This window comes from Phocoena phocoena, chromosome 11 (assembly GCF_963924675.1).
Source record: "Phocoena phocoena chromosome 11, mPhoPho1.1, whole genome shotgun sequence".
NCBI classification, from domain to species: Eukaryota; Metazoa; Chordata; class Mammalia; order Artiodactyla; family Phocoenidae; genus Phocoena; species Phocoena phocoena.
In genome coordinates, this window is record NC_089229.1 from 93820329 (window position 1) to 93845594 (window position 25266).

At 48.9% G+C, this 25266-nt stretch overlaps 1 protein-coding gene across 1 annotated transcript in view; it reads right to left on the minus strand.

The window, feature by feature from the left end:
- The window catches only part of ETV6 (ETS variant transcription factor 6), a 237154-nt gene extending 213257 nt beyond the window's left edge, over positions 1–23897 (minus strand). Inside the window, exon 1 of the mRNA XM_065887202.1 lies at positions 23712–23897. Coding sequence (XP_065743274.1) covers positions 23712–23744 — 33 coding nt within the window. The 5' untranslated portion in view covers positions 23745–23897. The remainder of the gene's footprint in view (positions 1–23711) is intronic.
- Between the last annotated feature and the right edge of the window lie 1369 nt (positions 23898–25266).

Below are 25266 nucleotides of genomic sequence, written 5' to 3' on the forward strand. Positions count from 1 at the left end.
TCCCAGCTCCTGGAGGACAGGGGAGCAGTGAGAGAGCAGAGGCCGAGCTGTCTCCTTCCTCACCCCTCGCCTCCCTCATCAGGCCGGGAGATAGATATTGACGCTCTCCTGGAAAAGAGAAGCAGGAAGCAGCTGCCTCCCAAGTGCAGGGTTGCACAACCCGGTCATCGTGGGGAAAACACCAGAAACAAACCCCCCAAAATCCCCTAAGTCCTGAGCCACAGGACACATTTTAGCAGGGCCCCAGATGGTGCCGGGCCAAGGGTGCTTCCATTTTCTGTTTTCTGCACATCTTCATGACACGAGAGAGACTGTCACCTCTTTGGATCATAAACCCTTAAAGACAGGCACGCTATGACCAACAGCTTCTGGAATTTTCCAACATGGAGCTATGGTGCTACTTAATGAAAATCACTCGTGAAACAAAGTATTACTTTTTCTTTTTCCACTTTAAAAGCCTGAGCTTCCCTTCTTGGGTCACCGGCCGGCCATCTGCTCCCTGGCCCAGAATTCCTGCTTTCCCTCTTCCTCCACACGCCCATTTGCACATCCTCTGGCATTTTACATCGCGATGTCCCAAGGCCTGTGCAACTCGCAAGCAAGGACTTCCCAAAAATCTAGGCAAAAAAGGAAGGAAGCTAACGATCTGGCCACGCGAGCTCAAGCCCTTTATTGTTTGCTGGATTCCGCACATTGTCCTGCCTGGGGGGCGGTGGGGACGTCTGGTGTCCCCAAGGTAAACGCCAGCCAACGCGTCACATGTGCGTTACCGTTACCTTGTACCTTTCAGGGGAAGCGGGTACAGAGGTCATTCTTTCTGGGTAAAGGAAAAGTCTCTGGGATACATTTGCATTGGCAGAGGAATAAAAATGACACCTGCTCCAACCAAATTCCATGAGCCAGCCGCTCCATTCCTGAGCTCACAACAGTCGTGAATCACTGCCAAACCCCAGTTTGGAGACCACGGGCCAGAGTCTGACCGGGCTGGTCGGGGGAGAGGAAAGATCACTGCAACAACAGACACCGGCAATTTCGGGCCAGGATCAAACGCGGGACCATTAGGCACGAAAACAACTGAAAATGGAATCCGGCAATAAAAATCAGACCAGCCCTCTTATGTAAGAGACAAAACCGATGTATATGGAACAACTACAACTATAAAATGGGGAGGGCTTGGGAGGACAAAACGCTGATTTGTGAAGGAATGCAATCTTTTATCCAACACCACTGCTCCTCAGACACCTCCTATGTGAACTCTGCATGTCTAAGAAGTTCAAGGTTTAGACCTGGCTTTGCCGCCTTTTCACACGTAGAACTCTTCTGAGTTGTCCCTCAGTTACTCAGACAGCAAAAGGTTTAATGCCCTGACTACATTCCTCTGGATGCCACGAGAGCCTTTCTTTCATTCTGCTTGCACATGACCTCTCCCCTCCTGCCTCAGCCCACTCTCCAGAGCCATCTAGTTCTCACAGACGTCCCCAGACTGTTTCTCGCAGAAGAAAGCCACACACCCCCTCCTCGCTCAGCCCTCCCACCGCCTCAGAGCGCTGCCCCCTCGCAGCCTGGCCCACGCCCCGAGAACACCCGGGCCTGGCACCACCAGGGCCACGAATGGGCCACAGGAGAGCCGTCCACAAGTACCAGCTCCGGCAACTGAGATGCTCTCCCTTCCCTTCTGTCACTGAATGTTCCAAGTTTCAGGTTAGTGAGGAAGGCCGGGTTTTAGAGCCTGGAGCATCCTCCAAACAGGGAAAAGGCTGAGGGATTCGCGAAGGGCTTCCCGGGCAGTGACATGGCAACAGCATTCATCCCGGGAGGACCTGGGGTTTCCCACACGGCAACTGCAGTGGGGGCTTCTGACGTTCCAGGGCACTCGGCTCTGCACCTTCCCTCCCTCACTCCAATCCGGAGCTCCCTTTCCTGAAGACGTGGCAACTCTGAAGGGCAAACATTTCATACCGGGGACCCCAGTTACACGTGGTGAGGGTCACCGAGGTTTCAGTAAGGTGGCCGTCTGCCACGGGTGGCATGGCGTGTGGGCTCTTGTGCCGATTCCCTCTTAAACTCTGCTTTGGCTCTGCCTTTCGGTGAGTAGCACTGTCTATCTCGTGCAAGCTTTGTTTCACCCCATTAACGGAGGGCAACTGTATTAGCCATATGAGTCTGAGTTGCCGTGTTATTTAATTGCTACACTGCTGTGTTAACGACGTTAGGAGGGGGGCTGGCAAGCACGTAGATCACCTTCACGTACAGATATTTGTGGTTTTGTTTTTCCTTCTGCCAGCTTGCCTCTCTGTTTCAACTGCCTACCATCTGCCTTTGAACAATCTAAGTGCGAGCAGATAGATTTTATTTGGAGGATGCAATGCTTAGAGCTCATCCTAGGAAAGCATTTTCATATAGTGGCGTTCAGAGTATTGGTTGCTTCACAGGATCTCGGAGGCCATTCAGTTTGGGCCGGGAGTTGGTTTCTTTTCACAGTCGAAGTACATTATAAAATTAAAAACTCAGGATCACAGTTTTTTTTAGCGGAAGGAAACAGAGTGGTCAGGGGGCTGGAACCAACCTCTCACCTTAAAATGAGCCCTGAAACACCCAGCAGGAGTGCAGGCAGCCGGACAGGGGAGCAGATGGTGTGTTATGTATAAGGTCTACTTCCCACTCCACCGTCCTTAATCACTCTGAGTTTTTTTTTTTTTTTAATCCAAACATGAAGACCTTCTGAGTTTGCGGTTTTCTTCACATGACCAAAAACACCCAACTGAAAAGGAGACATATTCACTCTGTTCACCCGGTTGATTTAAAAAAGTTTTCCCACTAAGTAGAGTGATTTGACTTCAACTGATCTGTTATTTAGAAAATACTTCTAAAATAAAACCACCTACTGAGTTAGAAATCAGGAAGCTGGCAGGGAGTCAGAAGACCTGGGTTCTAGTTTGAGTCGTGTCTGAAACTCCTCAAAGCTGTAGCTCTAAGTGTCTAAACCCTAATTCTAATGACCATCTTCCGAATGACAAGCACTCAGCAGTCAGAACATTTTTAAACCCTACCAGGCAAGTTTCAAGGCGTTAATACTTATGGCGGTGTCATGCTTTAAGTGGAAGGAAATTTCACCGACCACCAAACCATATTCAAGCTTTACTTCTCATTTACAAAGAGGGAATTAGTATGTATAGCTGGCCTGGTCTTAAAACTGAGCCTATAAGCCACCTCCCTAAATCTTCTCCCCACAGTTTTAGAAGAGTGAGAACTTCTCTGCTTTCATTACTAAAATGAGGTTGCTCTTTGGTGGGGTATGACTCAAACAGAATTCCCTCAACTCTTTCCCTCTATTCCCAGAACAGGGTATGTTGAAACTACGCTTATACCGAAAAATCTTACAAATGGGTGGTAATAAAATGTCAGAGAATACGGCTACTTCAGTAAAAGTCTGACGAGGAAAGCCCATTTCAGGAAATGTAGTTTTACTACTTATATGTAGTACATTGTACACTATAAACTCTACTATAAAATGAGAAAATTATAATTCCCAATAGGCTAATACCCTACAGTAATATATCACCAACATTAAAACTCTTAACATACAAAAATTAATTATTAGCTGCTGAAATTAAAGCAATAATTATAATAATTTCTAAGGCCATTAATTGAAAAACTCATACATTTAAACTGGGTTTCTTACCCAAACTGAATGAGATCCACATAAATTACAAAAAGAGTAACTTTCAAGCTTCTCCTCTGTAAGAATTACATGAACTATTTCTCAATTATTATAAATTTGGAATTATCACTATACCAAAAGCTGCCCAAAACCTACTTTCCTTCCCCTATTTCCAAAGGGCTTGCTTGATATAAGTACCAAGTACTATTATGTCCATTTAGCAAATTTAGGTAATGAAAACTGGTATAATAATCTCTAATAGGAAGGAATACCAGCATACCCCAAAGAATATGACAAACTTAAGGGGAAAAAGGAAACAATAAACTACAAAATGAACAAACCAAGATGAACAAGTACTAAAACAGTAATTTGGGACAATGGCCTATCACCTCACAGCTGTCAAAGTGCCTATCATCAAAAGGAACACAAATAACAAATGTCGCCAGGATGTGGAGAAAAGGGAACCCTTGTACACTGTTGGTTGGAATGTAAATTGATGCAGCCACTATGGAAAACAGTATGGAGGTTTCTCAAAAAACTAAAAACAGAACTACCATATGACCCAGCAATTCCGCTCCTGGATACACATGCGAAAAAAATGGAAATACTAACTCGAAAAGATACGTGCACCCCAATGTTCTCAGCAGCATTATTTACAATTGCCAAGACAAGACACGGAAGCAGCCTAAGTGTCCATCAACAGATGCATGGATAAAGAAGATGTGGTGTGTATATATATACACACACACATATACGCACAATGGAATACTACTCAGTCATAAGGAGTAAAACTTTGCCATTTGCAGCAACATGGATGGACTTAGACGGCATTGTGCTAAGTGAAATAAGTCAGACAGAGAAAGATAAATACTGGACGGTATCTCTTGTATGTGGAATCTAAAAAGATACAACAAACTAGTGAATCCTAAAAAAAAGCAATAGACTCACAGATATATAGAGAACAAACTAGTGGTGACCAGTGGGGAGAGGGAAGGGGGAGGGGCACAACAGGGGTAGGGGACTCAGAAGTACAACCTATTAGGTATAAAGTAAGTTACAAGGATATATCGTACAGCATGGGGAATATAGCAAATATTTTACAATAACTATAAATGAAATAGCCTCTAAAAATTGTGAATCACTGTATTGTACACGTTTAACAATATTGTAGAGCAACTATATCTCAGCTTTAAAAAATAATAAAATAAATAAAACAGTAATTTGGAAAAAAAAACCGAAAAACAGTAATTTGGGGAAGGAACATGATTTGGGCAGAATCATCAAAGAACAAAGAGAAGGGCAAGAGAGAGTGAAGATAAGCCAGAGGCCGCCAGGGGTACCAGAGTGCACAGTCCTGGGATGGAGCAAACCTGTTTTTGGAGAACTCAACGTCAGCACACACTGTTTTAAAGGTTCACAAACCGCACATTATGTGCTGGAGGGTGAGGGTTTCTACTCTGGGAATATGAATGAATGCATGATGAAATGAAGGAGAAAATGTTATCTTAATAAAGAAAAAGAAGGCTCGCATCTGAACCGAACATGGGAAGTGCTCCCCAAAATAACTTTACAGGGAAAAGAAAGACTGGGGGAGGATGAGAAGGAACCCGGGAACCGAACGGGAAAGTTAAGTCGGCTAATAATAGAGACAGAAGGAAGTACTGCGCCCCAGGAGATAGAGACGCAAAGGAAGAAAACGCAGGCCGGCCAGCCTGGGAATCGCGGGTAATTACCCTATTGCACAAGAGGCTGTACGGCCGGGGCCTGACCAAAAAAAAAGAAAAAGTCCATCTCTCCCCACCCCCCAACTTCTTTTAGATCAGACTTCGAAGTCACTTACAGCACAAGCTTGAGATTGGCCCCTGCAAGCCTTAAAGAACTCGACTATTAACTGTGAACAGCATTCTGATGCTCTAGGAATGTGTGTGGGTTTGATGTGGTGTCGGAACCGAAGTAAAGCTCAGGAAAGGGAAGTGAATTTATGCAAAACTCATTTTTTTTTTTTTGCAAAACTCTTTAAAGATGAATGTGTGTGTGTGTGTGTGTGTGTGTGTGTGCGTCCACGTGCACACGTGAGTGGGTGTGTATATACTTAGACCCAATTGCAAAGTGAGAGTTGCAGAGTTTTGGGGGTCTGAAGACACGGCCCTGAGGTCAGTCCAGTACAGCTGGAGGAAAGCCAAGTCCAGGAGCACCCGGGGCAGCTGCCTGCCATCTTAGAGCGCAGGACGCGCCAAAGGAATCAGGCTGCTGGCCAAGGAGTCCAACGTCCTGCTCTGAAGATGGCCAGTAAGGAGGCGTGTGCTCCTGGGTGTGTTTAACAGAGCGAGCACACCTGGCTGGACAACTGTGCAACCTGACACCACAGGGGGGAAACTTCTTCCTGATCTCAGCGCGGGATCGGATTCTGCCCTGAAGCAGAAGGCTTAAGTGTCCTTTTTGCAACTTTTATCCAGAAGAAAGACAAACAGACTCACTCGTCCTTCTCAATACCAGCCAAGGGTCATAAAAAATGAAGGAAGTACAGAGGAGACCCGCAGTGTGGCGTCTTCGGTCACTGAGTGTCACCTTGGCCACGCTGGAAGGCTGGCGGGCAGGAAAGCTATTCAGCAACAGGCCTGATCTCACGCAATTTTATTTTTAACAAGCGCTAGGTTGTTAAAATATACCAGCGCACCCTTTTGTAAGCCTTGCCACATAAACGAAAAACATTGAGAAGTCCTTTATCAGATGACATGTCACAAGTTAGGGTTTGGAAAACACGGTAACTCCTGCTGGGGGATGGGGGATGCCCCCCTACACACAATTTCATGGGCACTTGTTACTTCATTCCTATTTCTATTTCAACAGCTCCTTAAGGAACGCGTCCTGAAACTTTCCTCGTAGGCAGGTCAACTTTTAAGCAACGCAAGTGAAACCAATGACTGACGGCCCTAATGTAGTCACAGAGGTTGGAAAATGTGTCCCTAAGGAGGGTGCTAGAACTAGGACTGTAATGCCTCACAGGACCAAAAGGGAGGGAATCCCAAGATTAGATTGTTTGTCCTGATGCTCAGGAACCCAGCGCCCACCAGGGCTAGGCCCAGGTTCCCCTGCTCCCGGAAGAGTAAGCTTACCCTCGGGTCTGGTAAGGCCGGAAGGGAGAGAGAGGAGGAAATGGCCCCTCCATCAACAGCCTTGGCAGTGGAGAGGCTGGGCCAGGGGAGTGACAGTGGGAGGAACGCTGGTGGCACCACGTCGTCCGGGTATGAGGTGTATGATTTGAGGGTTCTGAAGAAGGCACGCACTTCGCGGCTACCCGCACCCCAGCAGCTTCATGAATGTGTCTTTTCACTGGGCACACACGGCCCTAGGCTTTGCTGCTGCCCAACGCGGCTCAGAGGAGCACCCCTGCAACAGCGCCCGACCTGCCTGCCACACAGCCCCTCGTGGAGCCTGTCTGGAAGGCAAGGGAAACCTAGGACACCCTGAGAGGACGGAAGGGCCTGGGGGTCAGGCACCCTGGAGACGGCCCCACCTACAGCCAGGAAGAGCCCGAGGCCAGGAGGGCTGGCGGGCAGCTGCAGGGCAGCTCTGGGCAAGAGAGCTGCTGGGAGATGACAGTTTGGGGGGAACTGTAAAAGAGCCCTGGCTGGGGTCTGGCTGGGTTCGGGAAGTTGCAAGTTTTCACCTACCCTGATGCCCCCAATCCCACCTGTCTGTCAGTGGCAACAAGCGTAGCGAGAAAAGGAGTCACCTGGGCCCCTATGGAAGGCCCAGGTGTGTCTGCTTGTACCTGAGAATACCTGGCTTCCCCAGACTGGTCCACCTCACACGCATCAGATCGCTCCCAACTCTAACATACTCCCCTGACAGCCTTGTCTTTAAGGACACAGCACTGAGTTCTCCACCGTAAATGGAAATGTGGAGGCTGTCATACCATCCATATGACAGGACCTGGGGCTGGTTTTCTAGTCCTGTGGTACCTTCAGTTTTCTCGCTGCTTTAGCCCCCCAGGGCAACCCACTGGGAGTGAACTAGAGCTCCAGAGAGATCACACACACACACCCCCCCCAGGTTAAGTGTGGAAGAGAACAGCGATCTGGAGAAGACGGCTGAGGAGTTGACGGATGCAAGGGTCAGATCCCTCCCTTTTCCTGGAAGGGCAATCCCAGACTTCGCAGAAAGCTCGCAAGCTGCCCTCTCTCCCGTCACCTCCGCCACCCAGTGAGCAGACGGGTGAGGCAGAGAGCAAACGGCGGCCCCTCATTCCCGGAGGGTCACAGTCAGCAGTGTCAGGACTGCACGCACTACAACCAACAGCCCCCAGCTCTCTCTCCCAGACCCGAGAGGCACCCTGAGCCGGGAAAAGAGGACGGATTTCTGGTATGTTCACTCACTCGGGGCTGTCCGCGCTTCATCCCGCACAACCAGCCTAAAGGTTCTCAAGCCTCATCTCCAGCTGCCTGTGCTCCTCTCTGGAATATGGGCAGTCAAGATGGAAAGATCTAGCAGGTGCTCTGTGTGTACGTGTCAGTTCAGGGACTGAGTCTCACGGGGGGACTTAGGTATTGGCGTGGCCCTGCCATGCGGTCCTGACACTGCAACAGAAATGAGGTCTCTCCCTTTCTTCCTCCCTCTACCTTCAAGGGGAATTTACTCAGGACTTCAACTGTGCAAGGTTTTCAACTTACATTTCTCTTAATGTAGCACAGAGCCTAGCGCCCACCGAGCCCATGAACAGAAGATTAATAAATACTTGCTGATTTAAAAAATTCCACTCAACTAAAGGACACTGGACTTTCTCTGTGCCGGGCACTGAGCTGGACGTTGGAAATATAAAACGAATCCATCAACCTCTTGCTCTCGGTGCATTCTGACTCCAGCTAGAGGATGAGGCACATGCAAACTATAACAGGATCGCTGCCAGTAACGGAGGCAAGTTCAGTGAGGCTGTAGGAGGCTGTGCCTGACAGCACCAGGGAAGGCTTAAGAAACGGGATTCAGGTGACAAGTTGGCTACCAGGCAGAAGAAGGATCGGGGCAAGATTCCAGGCATAAAAGTTCATAACGTGGTTTGGGAGAACGACAGGTATAGGTTGGACCACAACGTGCGGCAGGAGGGTGGAGATGATTCTAGTGATAGAAAGGCAGCCTGTCCAGGGCCTCAATGCCCTGATAGAGAGCTGGGCTTCATCCTGAACTGCAGTGTCAGAAAGGGCCTGGTGCGATCAATTTCTTGTTTGCCAAGAATCATTCTGGGCTGGTTGGGAAGGAGCAGGGAGTGTAGGAAGGAAGATCAGGTGGGAGACAGCTGAAGAGTCCGGGGCCAGAGGGAGACAGTGTTAGTCAGCATGGAGAAGAAAGAACAGTGTGAGAGACATGGGGTGTGGGCCGCACAGGATCCAGAAGCCCGGAGAAGCAACCACGGATGAGCCCGTTGGTGCCCCGTGGACCAGAGAACGGTCCTCACTCCCCACCCTCATCTTGGATGGCTTTTGTGGCCACACTGGCCTTTGAAGGAGAGAGAGGTGACTTGGCAGAACTATTATTACTACCCTCCTTTTGGCTCTTCTCTCCAGTGATTCGTATCCTGAACGGTTTTCTGTAGCTCTATCTTTACGCCCTGAGACTCTCAGATTCTTTTAATAGAAACCTCCACCAAGGAAAGCTGCCATCTTCTATCCCATTAACCCTGCTCGGCAGCACCTCTTGGCAGTTATCCAACCTCCATGGGACAAAAATAAATAAACAAGTAAACAATAATAGTAAGGCTTTGCCAGGCTAGCGAACTGAGCCGGGCAGGGGATTATAAGAGACACCTGTTTTTCAACACAGCAGCTGCGAACACAGTAGAAGCGTGGCATCCTGGAAACAAGAAAGGGTTCTCATTAAAACCCAAGAGTAGCAGAAAACTGCCATGGACCAATTTTCAGCTATGTCACCTGAACGTGAAAAGAATTTCCAATAAGACTAGACACATAAAAGGACCTCTGCTTCACTGAACTTAGAATCTGAATGTTAGTTGGCTTATGGGGAGGTGATTCACCTATTCATCCAAGTATTCTAAATCCTTAAAGCAGCTATTATGCACTTAGGGTGTTATCATAAACGTACTAAAGCTTTTTGAAGTCTGGGTGAGCCATACCCTGTGCTGACCAAACACCTCTTCATTTAAACCAGAACACGGCCCAATGGACAAAGTGGACATTGACATAGGAGCAAACAGACAACATTTAAAATGATCTTTTCAAGATACATGCACCCCAGCGTTCAGAGCAGCACTATTTACAATAGCCAAGACATGGAAGCAACCTAAGTGTCCATCGGCAGATGAATGGATGAAGAGGCGGTACATATATACAGTGGAATATTACTCAGCCATAAAAAAGAATGAAATAATACCATTTGCAGCAACACGGACGGACCTAGAGATTATCTTACTACGTGAAGTCAATCAGAAAGATAAAGACAAATATTATATGATAGTACTTATATGTGGAATCTAAAAAATAATACAAATTCCTAAAAAATTTACAGAACAGAAACAGACACACAGACATATAAAACAAACTTATGGCTACCAAAGGGGAAGGGGGGTGAGGAATAAATTAGGAGTACAGATTTAACAGATACACACTACTAGATATAAATAGATAAACAATAAGGTTCTACTGTATAGCACAGAGAACTATATTCAATACCTTGTAATAAACTGTAATGGAAAAGAATTGGAGAAAAGAATATAGATATATACACATATATGTATAACCAAATCACTTTGCTATACACCTGAAACTAACACAATATTGTAAACCAACTACACTTCAATGAAAAAAATTATCTTTTCAGTCCATTCACCACTGAAAATACCCCCCCCACACACACACAGACACAATCTACCAACATATAAGCACCACAGGCAAACTGTTTCATAGCTGCAATATGTACACATTACCTTTTCAGACCAGACCAGGGAGATGCTCTTAGAAACAGCTTGTTAACAGCCCCTCGCATTGCTGTTTAACAATCCGTTTATAGCCCATCAGGAAGCCAGCCCTCCAAGGAGATATATTTTACATCTACATGTAGGGTTTCTTTGCCACAAGGCTGGGTTTCATGCAATCTTTCACTCTATATGCTGGAAAACAGATTATGCCATAACTGCTGAGACATACGATCCTATGAGCATGCAATACATCTGCACATATACAGAGTCACAAGAACAAACCCTTGGAATAAAAGCAGAATGATGTCCAAGGAAGCACAAGCCACCCCATACAGTCCCGACTAGAACTAAAAATAGTGCAAAAAGACCTGGTGTCAGCTACCCTCGCAGTGTTCCCTCTAGAACACGCTACTTCTAACCTCCAGTGTTGGTTTTTAAGCTTGAGCCTTCAATAACTGTACTTAGAAACCTCTCCCTGACCCAAAGAAGCTACTTTCCAGGCTTTGGATTGTGGAGCAATAGTTCAATGCACTTCAATTATGAGGCCATTAATGTACACAAGATGCGAACAAAGAGCGAAGCTGAAATTGTGAATTTCCCCCAAAGCCTAACGTGTGTGCCCTGGGGACACTAGGGCCAGCTGAGAGATGACCTTTCTGGCAAATGGAAACCCCTGAAGCTCTAAGTACCATCAACTGCCCAAAGTGCAGCCAGCTGGACCCCGCCTGGGGAAGCGTGAGGCCAGAACTTCCCCAAAGTGGCGCAACCTTGTCAACACAGCCCCAGGCGGAGTCCCAGAAGGATTAAGAGAGGAAAGCACCCTAAGTATATACAAGACCCCAAGAAGAATCACAAGCACCAATACGGGGGCCAGAGCTGTGAAGTGGATCCTTCCTCATAATCCATCTGACATGTAGCCTGGAGGTCCACAAACATGTGCATCGGGTAGGATAACGAGATTTGCCCAAACTAGGCTCTGCAGGTCATCCTAAAATGGACCCAAATAAGAAACAGGAGATGTGGCGAACTCATTTTCACCTATAACCTAGATAAAACTAACCAAGAGGCAAGAGGACTATACTCCCGTCCACCCACATCCCTCGCCATGGCAAACCTTTAAATACCACAGTTGAAATGGAAACGTACCCAGAACCATCGTTCCCCTTCAATGGGACTGTTCAACGCCATGGCTGACCACGAAAGCACGCGCAGGCACTCCCCCTACCCTACAGAAGCTCCATTTGTCCATTTCACCAAATCTTTCGAGACAGACAAATTCTCAGAAAAGCAGGCTAAGGTTAACAGTGACTTGCACCCCGGGGCCCGGCTCGTCCCTCTGCTGGAATAACAGGGCCTTTCGGCGGGGTGTGCGTGGCTTTCTGCCTTTTCTCGCGTTTTTAAGGTTCTTTTCCCTCCGAGGCCTCGTCCCACACATCTCCAAGCAGAGCCCACGACCTTGCACCCAGAAAATGAGAAATAAATCTGCCATTGATGTCAGTGGATCTTTATTCATTTTCTAGGGTAGGGAGCTTAGAAAAAGCCAAGGTGCCAGGGAGGGTGGGAGCACGTATGACGGGTATACTAATAGGTTCCCTACTTGAGATGTAACCCAACACCTAGGTCCCTGTGCCCATCTCCCTCCCGTCTGGGTGAAAGTTAAAGATCCCCTTACAGCATGCTGAAAGAGATTAGAGGATCACCACTGCAGCCTTCCTGTGCTCGCCAGCATTCCCCCAGGATTCCATCGTATCCAAAAGCTGCTTCTGACCTGCAGCTGACTTTTGCTTCCGAGAAGCGTGCCCTCACCACTCATGCACGGCCCCGCCAGGAGCACAGAGCCTCAGAGGTACACAAGAGCAGAATGCCAACTTCGGAGAGAGGCTTTGTTTCTCTGGGTCTGAGGGCAAAGCCTCTTGCCTTCCCAACGGGTATGGTCTCCCATCCCAACTCACCCTAAAGTGTTCAAGGCAGCAGACCCGGGGCGGGACTCGGGGGCACAGAGTCAAACACGGAGCTGGCAGCCTTCCAGGGGACTTGAGATGTCGTCAGCCAAATTGGGTCATTCAGATCTCCACAACCAGGAGAAGAGGAGGCTTACCCAGACTGGGGACCTAGGCCACTCAGAATTCACCCTTAAATGACAGTTCTCCCACCCAGTGCACCTCACTTTGGAGACAGGCCAGATCGAGAGGTGCAGAGTGAGAGCGATCCTGACCTGCCGTCCCCACCCATCACTGGCCACGACTGTCAAGACCATTAGGAGAGCCACGGTCTCGACAGAACAAGGCACCAGTCAAGTGAACTCATGACCCGGATTTTTCAGATCTCAAGTCGAAAGGAGGACAGGGCAGCTACCAAATGCATGAGGGGGCCAATCTTTCAGATTGCCCAGTTCCCAAAACCAGATGTGCCAACTCCAGGGCAGGAATTTGGACACGAGAGCACCCACAGAGGCCCAAAGAAATGAGAACTCACTTCTGTCCCCTTGGGTGCCCGGCCTGTGATCACAAACCTACACACGAAAAGACAGCGCTGGACCAGACGGCTGAGTCAGGAGACACGACCATGTGGTCTGCTCTGGCAGGAGGCCGACCTGACGGTCACAGATAGTGTCTGGGAAAGATATATGGTCTAGAACAATGAAGGAAGGAAGGAACATGGAAAGAAGTTGCCTTCCCTTGTCTGAGCTTCCACAAAGCAGTCCAGAAAAGTACTCAGCAAACGCCTGCTCCCCTTTTATAACGTCTCAGGTGTGCTTCCTCTTGGCTACACCAGTGGCAGATCTATTTATCCGAGTACTAGTTATTAGGCTTCAGACAATACTGGTCCCAAACTGTCTCTTGACCTGGAGTCTTCGTCAGGGATGCCAGCACTGTTCTGGCCACACCACAGCCAGGCTGGTACACGCAAGGCCACCGCTGCACACCTAGACCCACACTTTCCCCAGAGACCCAGGGAGGTGTTAGGGACACGGGTGACTTCAGACACAGAAAGGCTGTTCCTTGGGGGTTGATTTTTTTTTTTTAATTACAATGCTGATTTCTATCTGTAGCTCATTTCTTCCAGGAAATACCTGAGAGTCAGTATCTCATCTTTGGTTGCCGCTTCCTTGTGTATAGGGGATGTGACAGAATCAGGGATTAGTGACCTCCTGATACAGAGAAATCTTCAGAAAGATGAAGTTACCTGGCCTCATCATAACCCACCGGAGAGGGCTGCAAGACAGCTGAGCAGAAATATCACCAAAGTTCTCTTGTGTTTTCCAGGGCGAAGGGAGAGGAACGGTTGCTCTCCAGACCTAAGCTCTTTCCTCAACTGCGTAAAAGTGCCCACACCTGCTTCTGGGGACAGCGGCGGAGGCCGCGAACATTCTCTCCACTGTTCCTCAAAAAGGGCTGTTTTCCAGGCCCCATTTCATCTTCTCATTTAAAATGGATATCAAAGAGGAACGCACTGTTAAGTCCACAGCAAAATACTGCTAACAAATACTTCAGCCCCCCTCTTAACATTTACTAAAAACAAAGGTTCCCTCATGCCCCAAAGTTACAAATTTGGCCTCTTCAAACTCTTCCGTCTAAACCTCCATGAAGAGCCATCCACCCCTGACGCTTGGAACTGGAAATTCACCACCCACAGCAAACAGTGTCTGCTCTGTGGTCAGACAGACACGGGGCTGCGTGCCACACAAAAGCGGACTGAAGAATGGACGCTCCCTCTCGAGTCTCGGCCCGGTCGCAAATAATAAGCAACTGTATGAACAAGCAGATCCCTGAATAGGTTTGAATACTTGAGGGCTGAGTAATAATGCCCATCAGAGGCCCTGTACAGTACTTCCAGGCTTCGGGTTTTTTCCTTTCCTTTCATCTCTGGAAACTTATTCAGAACCCTACTAGCTCTGCCCTCAGAATTTTAAGATGCAAGAGGCATCTGTTTCCACCATGTAATTGCGGCTGGCTCCTTGCTCCTGTTACTGGGGTCTGTATTCAAAGAAAGTCAAAAGCGAGGCTTTGCTGAGTGCTGACTGAGCGACCCCAACCCTGGGAGAAACTCATGGCGACGGTGATAAGAGCCCAGCCTGGGAGTTGGCCCACCTGCAAGGCCTGGGGTTTAGTTCAGGCGGTGCCGCAAACCAGCCACGGGCGCTCGAGCAATACCATAACATCTCTGAGCTCCATTTTCTCAACGGTATAAGGCAGGCACAGGACTAGAAAGTCTCTCGCCCCTTCTAGATCCCTGTGATGGGAGGATATATAAAGAGGGAGAAGAACTAAGTTTGGCTGTTTTTAAAACAACGTAAGGCAGCGCCAACAGCCCCCAAAGACAGGTGTTTTTACTACCACTTCAGATGACTTAACAGGTTCAAGCTTAAGATGAACAAGTTCAAGAAGCAGCATTCGCACTCAGGTCTGTCTACTACAGGGTCCTTCCCTCCCCTAGAAGCTCTTCCCGGTATGGCAATGACCGCTCCCCTCTTCTCGGGAACTTACCAGCCCCTTAAGGGAAATCAGTGTTACAGAGAAGAACCAATGAACAGCATCAAGCAGAATAAAGTGCAAATCAAACTCTGAAGCAGCGCTGACTGGGACTACACGGGATCAACAGTCACATCACTGAGCGTACGCACCCACGGTGCTCACACCAGCGGGGCCGCACGCCCTTTTCAGGTCATTCAGGAAATAAGATCGTTTTCCGTGTGTCTGACTCCCACATACAAAGGGAAAATACCCCCGAGGAACACACAAGCTCTGGTGAGCGTGCAGATTTACTGGGTAGTTCTTTCCTGTCTTCTTTGGGGAGTAAGGTATTATTTTCATAAGTCATTCGTCCAGATAGCTGAAGCGTGGCCTTCTAAAAACGTAACATTATTTCTATGCCAACCATTTTCGTTGGACAGCTTTCCAAAATGCATGACACTATTTCCTAACTTCCTAAATCTCATAATTTACAGTTTGTCTTCAACTTGGACAAGGTCATAATGATGATCATTAATACTGTCGGTCATTGTGTGGTGCCAGACAAAGGGGTTTCACTCTCTAGATATGAGTCCTCACGATGAAGCTATGCTTTCTGAGGTCTTGTCCGCTTTTTGCCAATTTTCCTGGTGTTAGCGGAACACGGTCCCGGGACAGAACACCTGGATCCTGACTCCAGCTCAGCTTTGAAGAGTACTGTGATCTCAAGCAGGCTATTTAAATGCTGCACGGGTCAGTTTCCTCATCTGTTTCATGAGAATCAGGGCTTAGGCTTTCTTAGTCCCTTCTTAACTCCCTCCATGCCACGTCTCTGTGTGCTTCCTCCCCTATGTCTGTTCTGAAGACAGGCTTCATTAAAGCTCTTCAAATCCAGAAATGTATAAAGTCAGAGGGCCCAAATTCTCCCTTCATTCCGGGAAATTAGAACAAGGCCAGTAGGGTCAGGTATCAAGCTATCAAGAAAAAAGACAGGGCTTCCCTGGTGGCGCAGTGCTTAAGAATCCGCCTGCCAATGAGGGGGACACAGGTTCGAGCCCTGGTCCGGGAAGATCCCACATGCTGGGGAGCAACTAAGCCCGTGAGCCCCTACTACTGAGCCCACGTGCCACAACTACTGAAGCCTGTGCACCTAGAGATCGTGCTCCGAAACAAAGAGAAGCCACCGCAATGAGAAGCCCGCGCACCGCAACGAAGAGGAGCCCCCGCTTACCGCAACTAGAGAAAGCCCACGTGTAGCAACAAAGACCCAAGGCAGTCAAAAATAAATAAATAATTTAAAAAAAAGAAAAAAGTTGATTCCTTTGGTGGTGGGGGAAATCAGGGAACACCTGAAGAGACATCAAATAGATTCCTAGAAATCACACAGTATCTTCAGATGGACATGAGGGATGGTTTTTAAAAAGCATTGCATTCGTGGATTACGTAAAAAGTTTGAAGTTGGAAAAAAAAAAAAAAGCAGTGGAAAGAGAGAGACTGACCAGGGTGTGACCAAGGGGTCTAGCTCCGAGGGTGGGCAGGACGAGAGGACACGGCCCTGGCCTGTCACCCACCTGATCACCTGATGACAGGGTAAGGGGACACTGGGGGAAAGCAGAGCGAGACAGAGAGGGAAAAGATTTCTGAGAAAAACATGAAAAGGGCACAAATGAACCCACCCACAAAGTATCACTAGAGAACATCAGGGTTTGGTGTACAAATGGGAGATCTGGACGTCCATTCCAAGGTGGGTGGTGCGACATGACCATCTGGCTACCCTGCCACGAGAGGGCCGGTTAGGGGGCACCCACCCAGGGAGGGAAGGAGCATCTCTGCCGGCTCTCTTCCCGCCTCTCATCTTGGCCTGTGGGAAGCTCCCCCACAGCCCCATTACTCTTGGTTTCCTAACTTTCTTCATAAAGGTGGCTGTCCTTGAGTCTCGGGTCAGGAGAGAAAGTGCTTTGGAACTGTAGTCCCGAGATGTAGACTTGGTGAAGCTCGGGCCAGAGTACAGCCTGGAAGATCTCAGACCAATACATCGCTTCACGACTATGGGCTTCAGGCTCCTCCTTTGCAAAACAGGGAGAAAACCCTGTTTTGAGAAAGCCCACGTGTAGCATCCCAGAGGGAGTAGTAAAGAGCAAATGAGATAACGTAGATAAAACGCTTAGCCCGAGGACCAGCACACAGCAGTATCCAATAAACGATGGTGGTGATGATGGAGGAGGATGACCACCAACGCAGCACACAAACCCCTTTAATTACTCAGACCTTATAAGGCTCCCAAAACGCAGGTGTTCCACGGTTTCCCATACGCTTAGTCCACAGGCCTGAGTAAGCAGTTAGCTCATCTGGGGCTCCACACCTAACAAACACAGGCTAATACCTTCCTTGTCACCACCCCACATACTCCCCACATTCAAGGTCATTTAGCCAAAGACCAGGCTGAACTGTATACTTTCACTATCTAAAAAGAAAGGGTGACCAAGTAAATGAACTGAGCAAGTAACATACTGACGGTACTATTTCGATGCAGAAGGTACAGTCTCCAGCACACAGCAGCCCTCATTTCTCACCAGCTGATGGTGTGGACACAAGTCATTTCTGCCTGTTCACACGGAGGCTCAGCCTGAGACGCCCTGGAAAGCCATACTCTATTAGGCTGGTTCCTGTATGTTCAAAAATCAGTGAAAATGTGTTTGTTTTTTAATAGGCTATCGTTCTAACTTCTCACTAACTTGACCCTTTCTCGCTCCAAATAGTAGGCTCGGCAGCGACTGGTCTTTAAGCTGGGCCCCTCCTGGCGTGGGAACCCTGCGGCAACTTACACTCGTGCTATTCAACAAATCCACACAGAGACTGGTTTCTACAACAAATGCGGCAGTGAAGGACTCTGCCAGAAAACCACCATCAGCGCTTCTCCTGAAGTAGCATTCACAGAGACAAATACTTCGTTTGTACACCCCACACCCTAGGGGGCTTCGTTTGGCGCTGATTCCCTCAGCCGGGAGATCCACACCACAGGGCAACTTTTCAACATCCGTAACGGAACGCACCTGCTCTTCAAGTCGGTCCTCACACGCCCTCCCCACCTGCCCCCAGCCTGCCGCAGTGTTCTCAACTCAGGTGCACAGAATTTGTTTTAGTTCCACCTTCCTCTGGTGCCCATATGGGGGCTGTTTTTTCCCTTCACTTACCTATGCTAAAGAGGTAAGCTACTTCCCTAGGACCAGCTGCCATGTTTTTAGCTGATGCAGAGCCCCCTCAAGGATTCCTCAGAAAAGGCCCTGCTAACAGGTCCGGCACCCTCAGCCCAAAACAGAAGTACCAGTCCCTCACATGGTATAAAAAGGTACCACTGCACCCCACCATCCCATCTTTAGGTATAAATCCAAAGAACTCAAAGCAGGATCTCAAAGAGGCATTTGTACAGCCATGTTCACCACCGCAGTATTCACAACACCTGTGAGGTGAGAGTAACCCAGATGTCCATCAACAGACGAATGGATAAAGAAAATATGGCATATACATAAAATGGAATATTACACAGCCTTGCAAAAAAGGAAATCCTGTCACATACTGCAACATGGATGGGCCTCCAGGCCATCATGCTAAGTGAAATAAAGAAAGTGTGATTCCACTCATATGAACTAGTTAAAGTAGTCAAAATCATAGAAAATAGGAAGGTGGTTACGGAGGGCTGGGAGAAGGGGAGAGGGGAAGTGGGTGTTGAGGGAGTATAGAGTTTCAGTGTTGCAAGATGAAAACGTTCTAGAGATCAGTTGCACGGCAACGTGAACGGACAACACGACTGAACTGTACCCTTAAAAATGGTTAAGATGGTAAATTTAATGTTACACGCTTTTTACCAGAATACAGAAAACGTATTGCTTTAGATGGTGGTGCAAATACAAGTCCAGGAAGCCCTTCTTCCCTCATCCCCCACTCCTACTCCTTCCTCTTCTCACATCTAACAATATACCCTCTGGACCCAGGGCTCCCACACACACCATCTTCCTTGGCACGTACCTCTGTGCCCTCATACCAGCTGGCTTTCGATTAAAATGGACCAAGCTGGGAAGTGCCAGAGAGTGTGTAGCCTACTGTATCGAATTTCCTTGGCCTCTTATAGGGATGCACCGTGAACCCAGCCCAGTGAGGGACAGGGGCCTGAGAACCAGGGGGTCTGCGTTGCTCTAAACCTGGCTCAGTCACCGATCAGCTGAAGCAAACAATTTAGCTGTGTGGACCTCCTCTCCATAAAACTCAGACGTTGTAGGGACTTCCCTAGTGGCGCAGTGGTTAAGAATCCGCCTGCCAATGCAGGGGACACAGGTTCGATCCCTGGTCTGGGAAGATCCCACATGCCGCGGAGCGACTCAGCCCGTGTGCCGCAACTACCGAGCCTGCGCTCTAGAGCCTGCGAGCCACAACTACTGGAGCCCACGTGCCACAACTACTGAATCCCGCAGGCCTAGAACCTGTGCTCTGCCACAAGAGAAGCCACTGCGATGAGAAGCCTGCACAGTGTAACAAAGAGTAGACCCCGCTCACCGCAGCTAGAGAAAGCCCACACACAGCAACGATGACCCAACGAAGCCATAAATAAATAAATAAATAAGAATCCGCCTGCCAATACAGGGGACATGGGTTCAAGCCCTGGTCCAGGAAGATCCCACATGACGCGGAGCAACTAAGCCCGTGCCCCTAGAGCCCGCGCTCCGCAACAAGAGAAGCCACTGCAGTAAGAAGCCCGCGCCCCGCAATGGAGAGCAGCCCCCGCTCACCGCAACTAGAGAAAGCCCGTGCGCAGCAACGAAGACCCAACAGCAAAAAAATAAAAATAAAATAAAATCAGACGTTGGCCCAGGTGATCTTTATAGTCTCTCAGCTCTTAGATTCTCAAAGTTCCCTGATTCACTTGCTGAAGACCCTGGGGAAAACTTAGAAGCCTGCTAATCTGAACCTTGTCCAGTGATTTCCTCAAGCCCCTGTCTCGTATCTTTTACCCAGTTCCAGGTTGTTGTTTATTGAGACACAAAAGCAGTTTTTGAAAATGTTATCAAAATAAGAAAACATTATTATTAGGCCAAAATTCTACCAGTAATTTTTAGGCAGACACCCAAGGGAGTGCTCTAGGCCTCCCTGTGACAGCAGAGTGGCCCTAGTAACCACTGTATGCTAGCCTGTGGGTGAAGTGTTAAGTCACTCCGAGCACACAGGACAGAGAGCAGAAAGGGTACTAACCTCCTTCCATGCTTCACTGCAAATCAGCAAACATTACTGACACACATTTCTGAGCCAGGTGCCAAGGTGGGCACCAGGACGCAAAGATAATCGCCACTAAACCCAAGGAGCTCAGAGTCCAGGAGGGGAAACCCAGAGACTCCCAGAAAGCAGCAAGATAGAGACTGCATTCCGCTAAAAAAGCCAACCAGTACGGAGGGCAGGGAAAGGAGGGGCCAGGGATGTTAGGCAACTATTTCTCTGTACTATCCTGGATAGTTCTAGCCGGCCGCCCAGCCGAGCCTTACGAAGGGCTGTGTCTGCTGGGCCATAGTTACTTTCCACTGCAACTTGGCTGAAGTTAAAACTGAACAGGTGACTTGAAGGTGAAGGCTGATGATGGAAAAGATAGCCTCTTCCTTTCTCCCGTACCCAGCAGTCAGCCACACGATCCTCCGAAAAAAATAATTTGACTTTTTACAGAGTTAGGTGACCCTGTCCTTACATTTAAACAACCCCAAATGGTCAGGAATGGAAGCATTTAATCTCTCACGATGAGGGCGCCCAGTGCAGACAAACGGTGGGGCGCAGCCATAGTTTGGGTGACCCTGGGCTGGTCAACCTGTCTTCTGCTATAAACATGTGTCTGATACTAACTTCCCTGCGGTGCCGGGAACATGCTTATAAAGTGCAAAAGAAATATAAAAGCCGATATCAGGCATTCATCAGCAACCACCACCATGAAAGTGATACATACAAAGATGTCACTGACTGATTCAGAAACTTTCACCCTGGAAATTCCACCGAAATCGTACACTACTCTTTTCTAGCACAGAAGTAAACAGTACTTCCCTCTGTGGCTGCCTCTGGTCAGGCTCCTCTGTGCTCCATCACACCAGCTGCTGAGGAATTTACTGCCTGCTGACCAGCTGCTTGTAAGGAATGAGAGCCAGGGAGGAAGGTTTCAGGAGTAGACAGGAGGAGTGAAGGAAATCTCTCCACACAGAGAGCCTTCCATGTCACATGTCCTCAGGATATCAGAGCCATCAGGTCATCCTTGAAAGCTCCTGACACTCATTCTCTGCTCCACAGAAAACTTTGTTTACTGGACTGCAGAAAAAAATCCCAGTTCTTGTGGGCTCCCAGCAAACATTTTTTATTATGCAGTCACTGTACCACATCCCAAGGACTAAGGGAAACACCGCACACATCACCAGAGCATTTTCAGACAAGCTAGAATAAGCCCAGTCCTTGATCTCCGGCGCTTCTTACTGGAACGTTGCAAACTAAACAAACTCTGTGGAAAAACGCACTTCACATATGTGCATTGTATATGCACAGTCCAAGCAAACAGTCATATTCTGGTTCCATAAAGAGCAATCCAAAATAAAAGTGATACTTCCATTACTAGTGAAGACCATTAAATCTAATTACAGAGAAATACAGAGTGAGAAAAGAGGCTCCCGAAAAGAACTGCGGGGTAAACAATAAGGAAAAAATGATACACAAACTACGGCTGCAATTTTTATGTCACATGTAAGACAGTGTGCTGTCTGGGTTTGGGAATGATTCCATCCATGTGTGTAAGGAAAGGGCTGCTGTAGCCTCCCACTGGGGTACAATAAGGTGAGCACCTGCAGTACCCAAACATAAGCCCCTCAGAACAGGGGGCATATGCAGTCTCTTTAGAAGAGACATCGAGAAAAGTCACAGAAAGGCTTGTTTTTTGTTGTTTTCACCCTAAAATCACTATCTCACAGTTGGTCCAGGTTCTCCCCAGGTCAGATTTATTGCCATAGAGCTAAATACAATTTACTGATTTCATACCCTAGTATTTAGTTACCTCTGTTTGTGTTATGAAGTGTCAGATAAATTAGATCAGGCATACCGTAGGATTTTCCTGAACTCGTAGAATCAAATTTATACAGCAAAAGAAATTGGTTTTGAAGTATAAACCTACCTAACATCTTTACTCTGACACCCCCCTGCTACCGCAGACATACTGCTATCCCCAGATATGTACCAACACAGAAACCCGAAAGTTCCACTGGGCATTTTTTTGCGAGGCAAAAACAAAGAAACCCAACCCACCTTTTCAGTTCACATTAGCCCTAATTCAAACCCCATGAGAATCTTTCCTGATAAGAAACACTAACACCTGAGTATAATTATGAAACCCTAATAAGCAAACATGATAAAATACTGTTTCCTCTAAACAGATTCTATGGAAAAGCCGTGTTAAAGCAGGAAAGGTTTCTCGAATTCTCCATAGATGAAGAAAACTGGTTACTTGTTCATTGTCTCTGCAGGGTTCCCTCAATGAACACAGTTAATGGGCCAAGCCACTGACAAACTTCAGGAGCTTCAGCCTCTCACAGAAGCAAAAGGCTTTTCCATCTGGGTACTGATGGAACAGTGAAATGGAAGTGCACACCAAATGCAAGGACGGGCAAAATAACTGGGGGAGATGGACAAATCAGTCTGCCTCCTCACGGTGGCAAACTTTACGACAACTTTCTAGAAGCAACAAACCGCAGCACCACTAGCCTTTATAGACACACATATATATAAATGTACACACACAACTACTTGGAAGGTAAATGCTGTGTTTGCAAACATCCTTCACCATCCTGCATTTACAATACTGAAAACCATGGCCAGAAAGCTGGGAGATTTCTACTCTTAGCTCTCCTCTCTGCACTGTCAAACTGGGAAGGTCATTTTGTCTGGTCACTTAGATAATTCTCCCTCTCTGCAACACGGGAGTTTTCTACTTTGGGATTGCTCAGCGTTCATATGCATCAGAGTAAAATAACCATTCAGCGACTTTATTCACCTTGGTTTAAAGGGGAAAAAAAAAAGAAAAGAAATTCATTGTGCAATGCCCAGGAAAAGCTGACACCACGACTGTCTCTCCGACAAGCGCTTGCAATTACAATGCGGGGGTGGGGGGAATCTGTCTGATCCGACTCTGTGAGCCCTTAAAAAAAAGAAATGATTCCAATCCCAATGGAGCCGGAGAACTTTTTTTTCTAAGGAGACCACCCCTCGGGAACAAAAGTTCCATTTCGGTCACATGTTGGGAGTACGAATAGGGACCAGGTTTTTTTAAAGGCGCACTAATTACGGGGGTGTTTTACAGTCCTGGAGACCACTCGGGCTCCTCCAGACCGACGGTGACTGGCATTTCATTGTCAAAAAGCAAAGGGGTGAGGTGAGGGCGCAGGAGCCGACAGGGCGCTCGGCGCGAGGGGGGGGAGCAGCAAGGTTACACTAAAGGGTACGCTGCCGCCGCGAGCCGCGTCTCCTTCCCCGGCGCCCCAAATAATTTCCTGCGAACAGAGCGACTGCAACAGTCCCCTCGCAACTGAAGAGCCCAGTACGACTGGCCGGGCCGGTGCAGCTCAAGGTTTTCCACCCCGGAGAGGGAGGGGGAGAAGATCTTTACCTTAATGCTACACTGAGCAGGAGTCTCAGACATGTCTCACAGCGAGAGAGATCAGGAAGTTCTCAGTTTTTTTCCACTTTCCTTTCCTCTCCCCAACCCAGAAACGCTCCACGGCCGGCCGGACGCGGTCATTTAAGAAGTTTCTTGCAGCATCTCTCCCGGCGGCCGCCCCGGGGGGCCGCGAGCGCGCGGGGCGGGGCGGGCGCCGGCGGAGTCGCCGCGCGGGGCGGCGGGGGCGTGGGAGCCGGGCGGCGCGGCGGCGGGGTCTGCAGGTCGCGGTGCGGCGCGGCGACCCGGGACGCAGCCCGGCCGGCCTCCCGCTCTCTCCTCCCACCCGGGCCGGCGCCCCCGCCCCCCGCCCTCCCGCCGCTCTCCCTCGCTCTCCCTCTCGAATGTTTTCCTTCCTGGAAGAGAGAAACTGAAAGGCAGAACTGAGAAAGCTCTTTGCTCATTGATCTTGAGAGTTTCAGTGCAGAAACTGACGTGAATTCCCAGCACTGAGCTCTGCCTCTTAAAGGAGCCACCAGGAAATAAAAGATCGGGTTACAGCCCCGCATCAGAGAAATAAAAGCCGGGCCGGGGTGGGGGAGGGGCGGCGGCGGGGGCGCGGGCGGAGGATCCCGGGGAGCGGGGCCGCGCGAGGCCGCGGCTGCTAACTAGGCGGGCGGCGCGGCCCCCGCCGGCCTGGCGCGGGGCGTCCTAGGCTCCGCTGGGCCGCCGCCTGGCTCGCGGAAGACACGCCGAGAAACGTTCCATCGGGGCCCCAGAAACCTCAGAACAGGTTTTATTAAACGCCTCCCCTCCCCTAGCTCCGTCTCTTGGATACATTGAAAGGCACAGGGTTTCCCCACCCCCCGCCGAGCGCAGACGCAATGAAAATAATTATATAGGAAGGGACATTCCGGTAAGGACGCGGAATCCGAAGGAGGAAGTAAAACAATAGCCTTTGTTCTGCTTCTCGACCGCGGCCTCTTTAAGAGAATCCACCAGGAAATGGGAGATCGGGTTACAGCCCGCACCGGGGTAAAGGGGCGAGCTAGCGAGCGAGCGAGTCGCGGAGCGCGACGTCGGAGACAAAGCGGGGCGGCCGCCGGCAGAAGCCCAGCCTGGCCGCGGGGGATTCCCCGCGAAGGTGGGCGCCCGGAAAAGAGGCGCGCGCGCCCGCCAGGCCGGGGATGCGGGCGCTGCCCCAGCCGAGCACGCGTCCTGGAGAAGGAAAGGCTGTTGGGAGGTTATCAAAGGCAGTTGAGTTCCTTTTCCTGACCACCCCCCTTCCTCCCTGTTTCGAAATCCTCTGTCTTTTTAAAGCAATAGCGGCCGCTACCAACCGAAATAGGTGACTCGACTGCAAAGTTGACAGGACGTGTTCCTGGAGATAATACCCCTCCCCAGGACTGCTTCTCTGAAACCGTCATTGGCGGATGGGACGACCCCGGGATCCTGCCGGGGGAGGAATATTTGGTTGGAAAAACAATTGAGAGGTTAAATCCTGTCGGGCTGAAGGTTCTAGCCTTGAGTACGTGCAGTCTGATCACTCTATGATTTTTATTGTTAT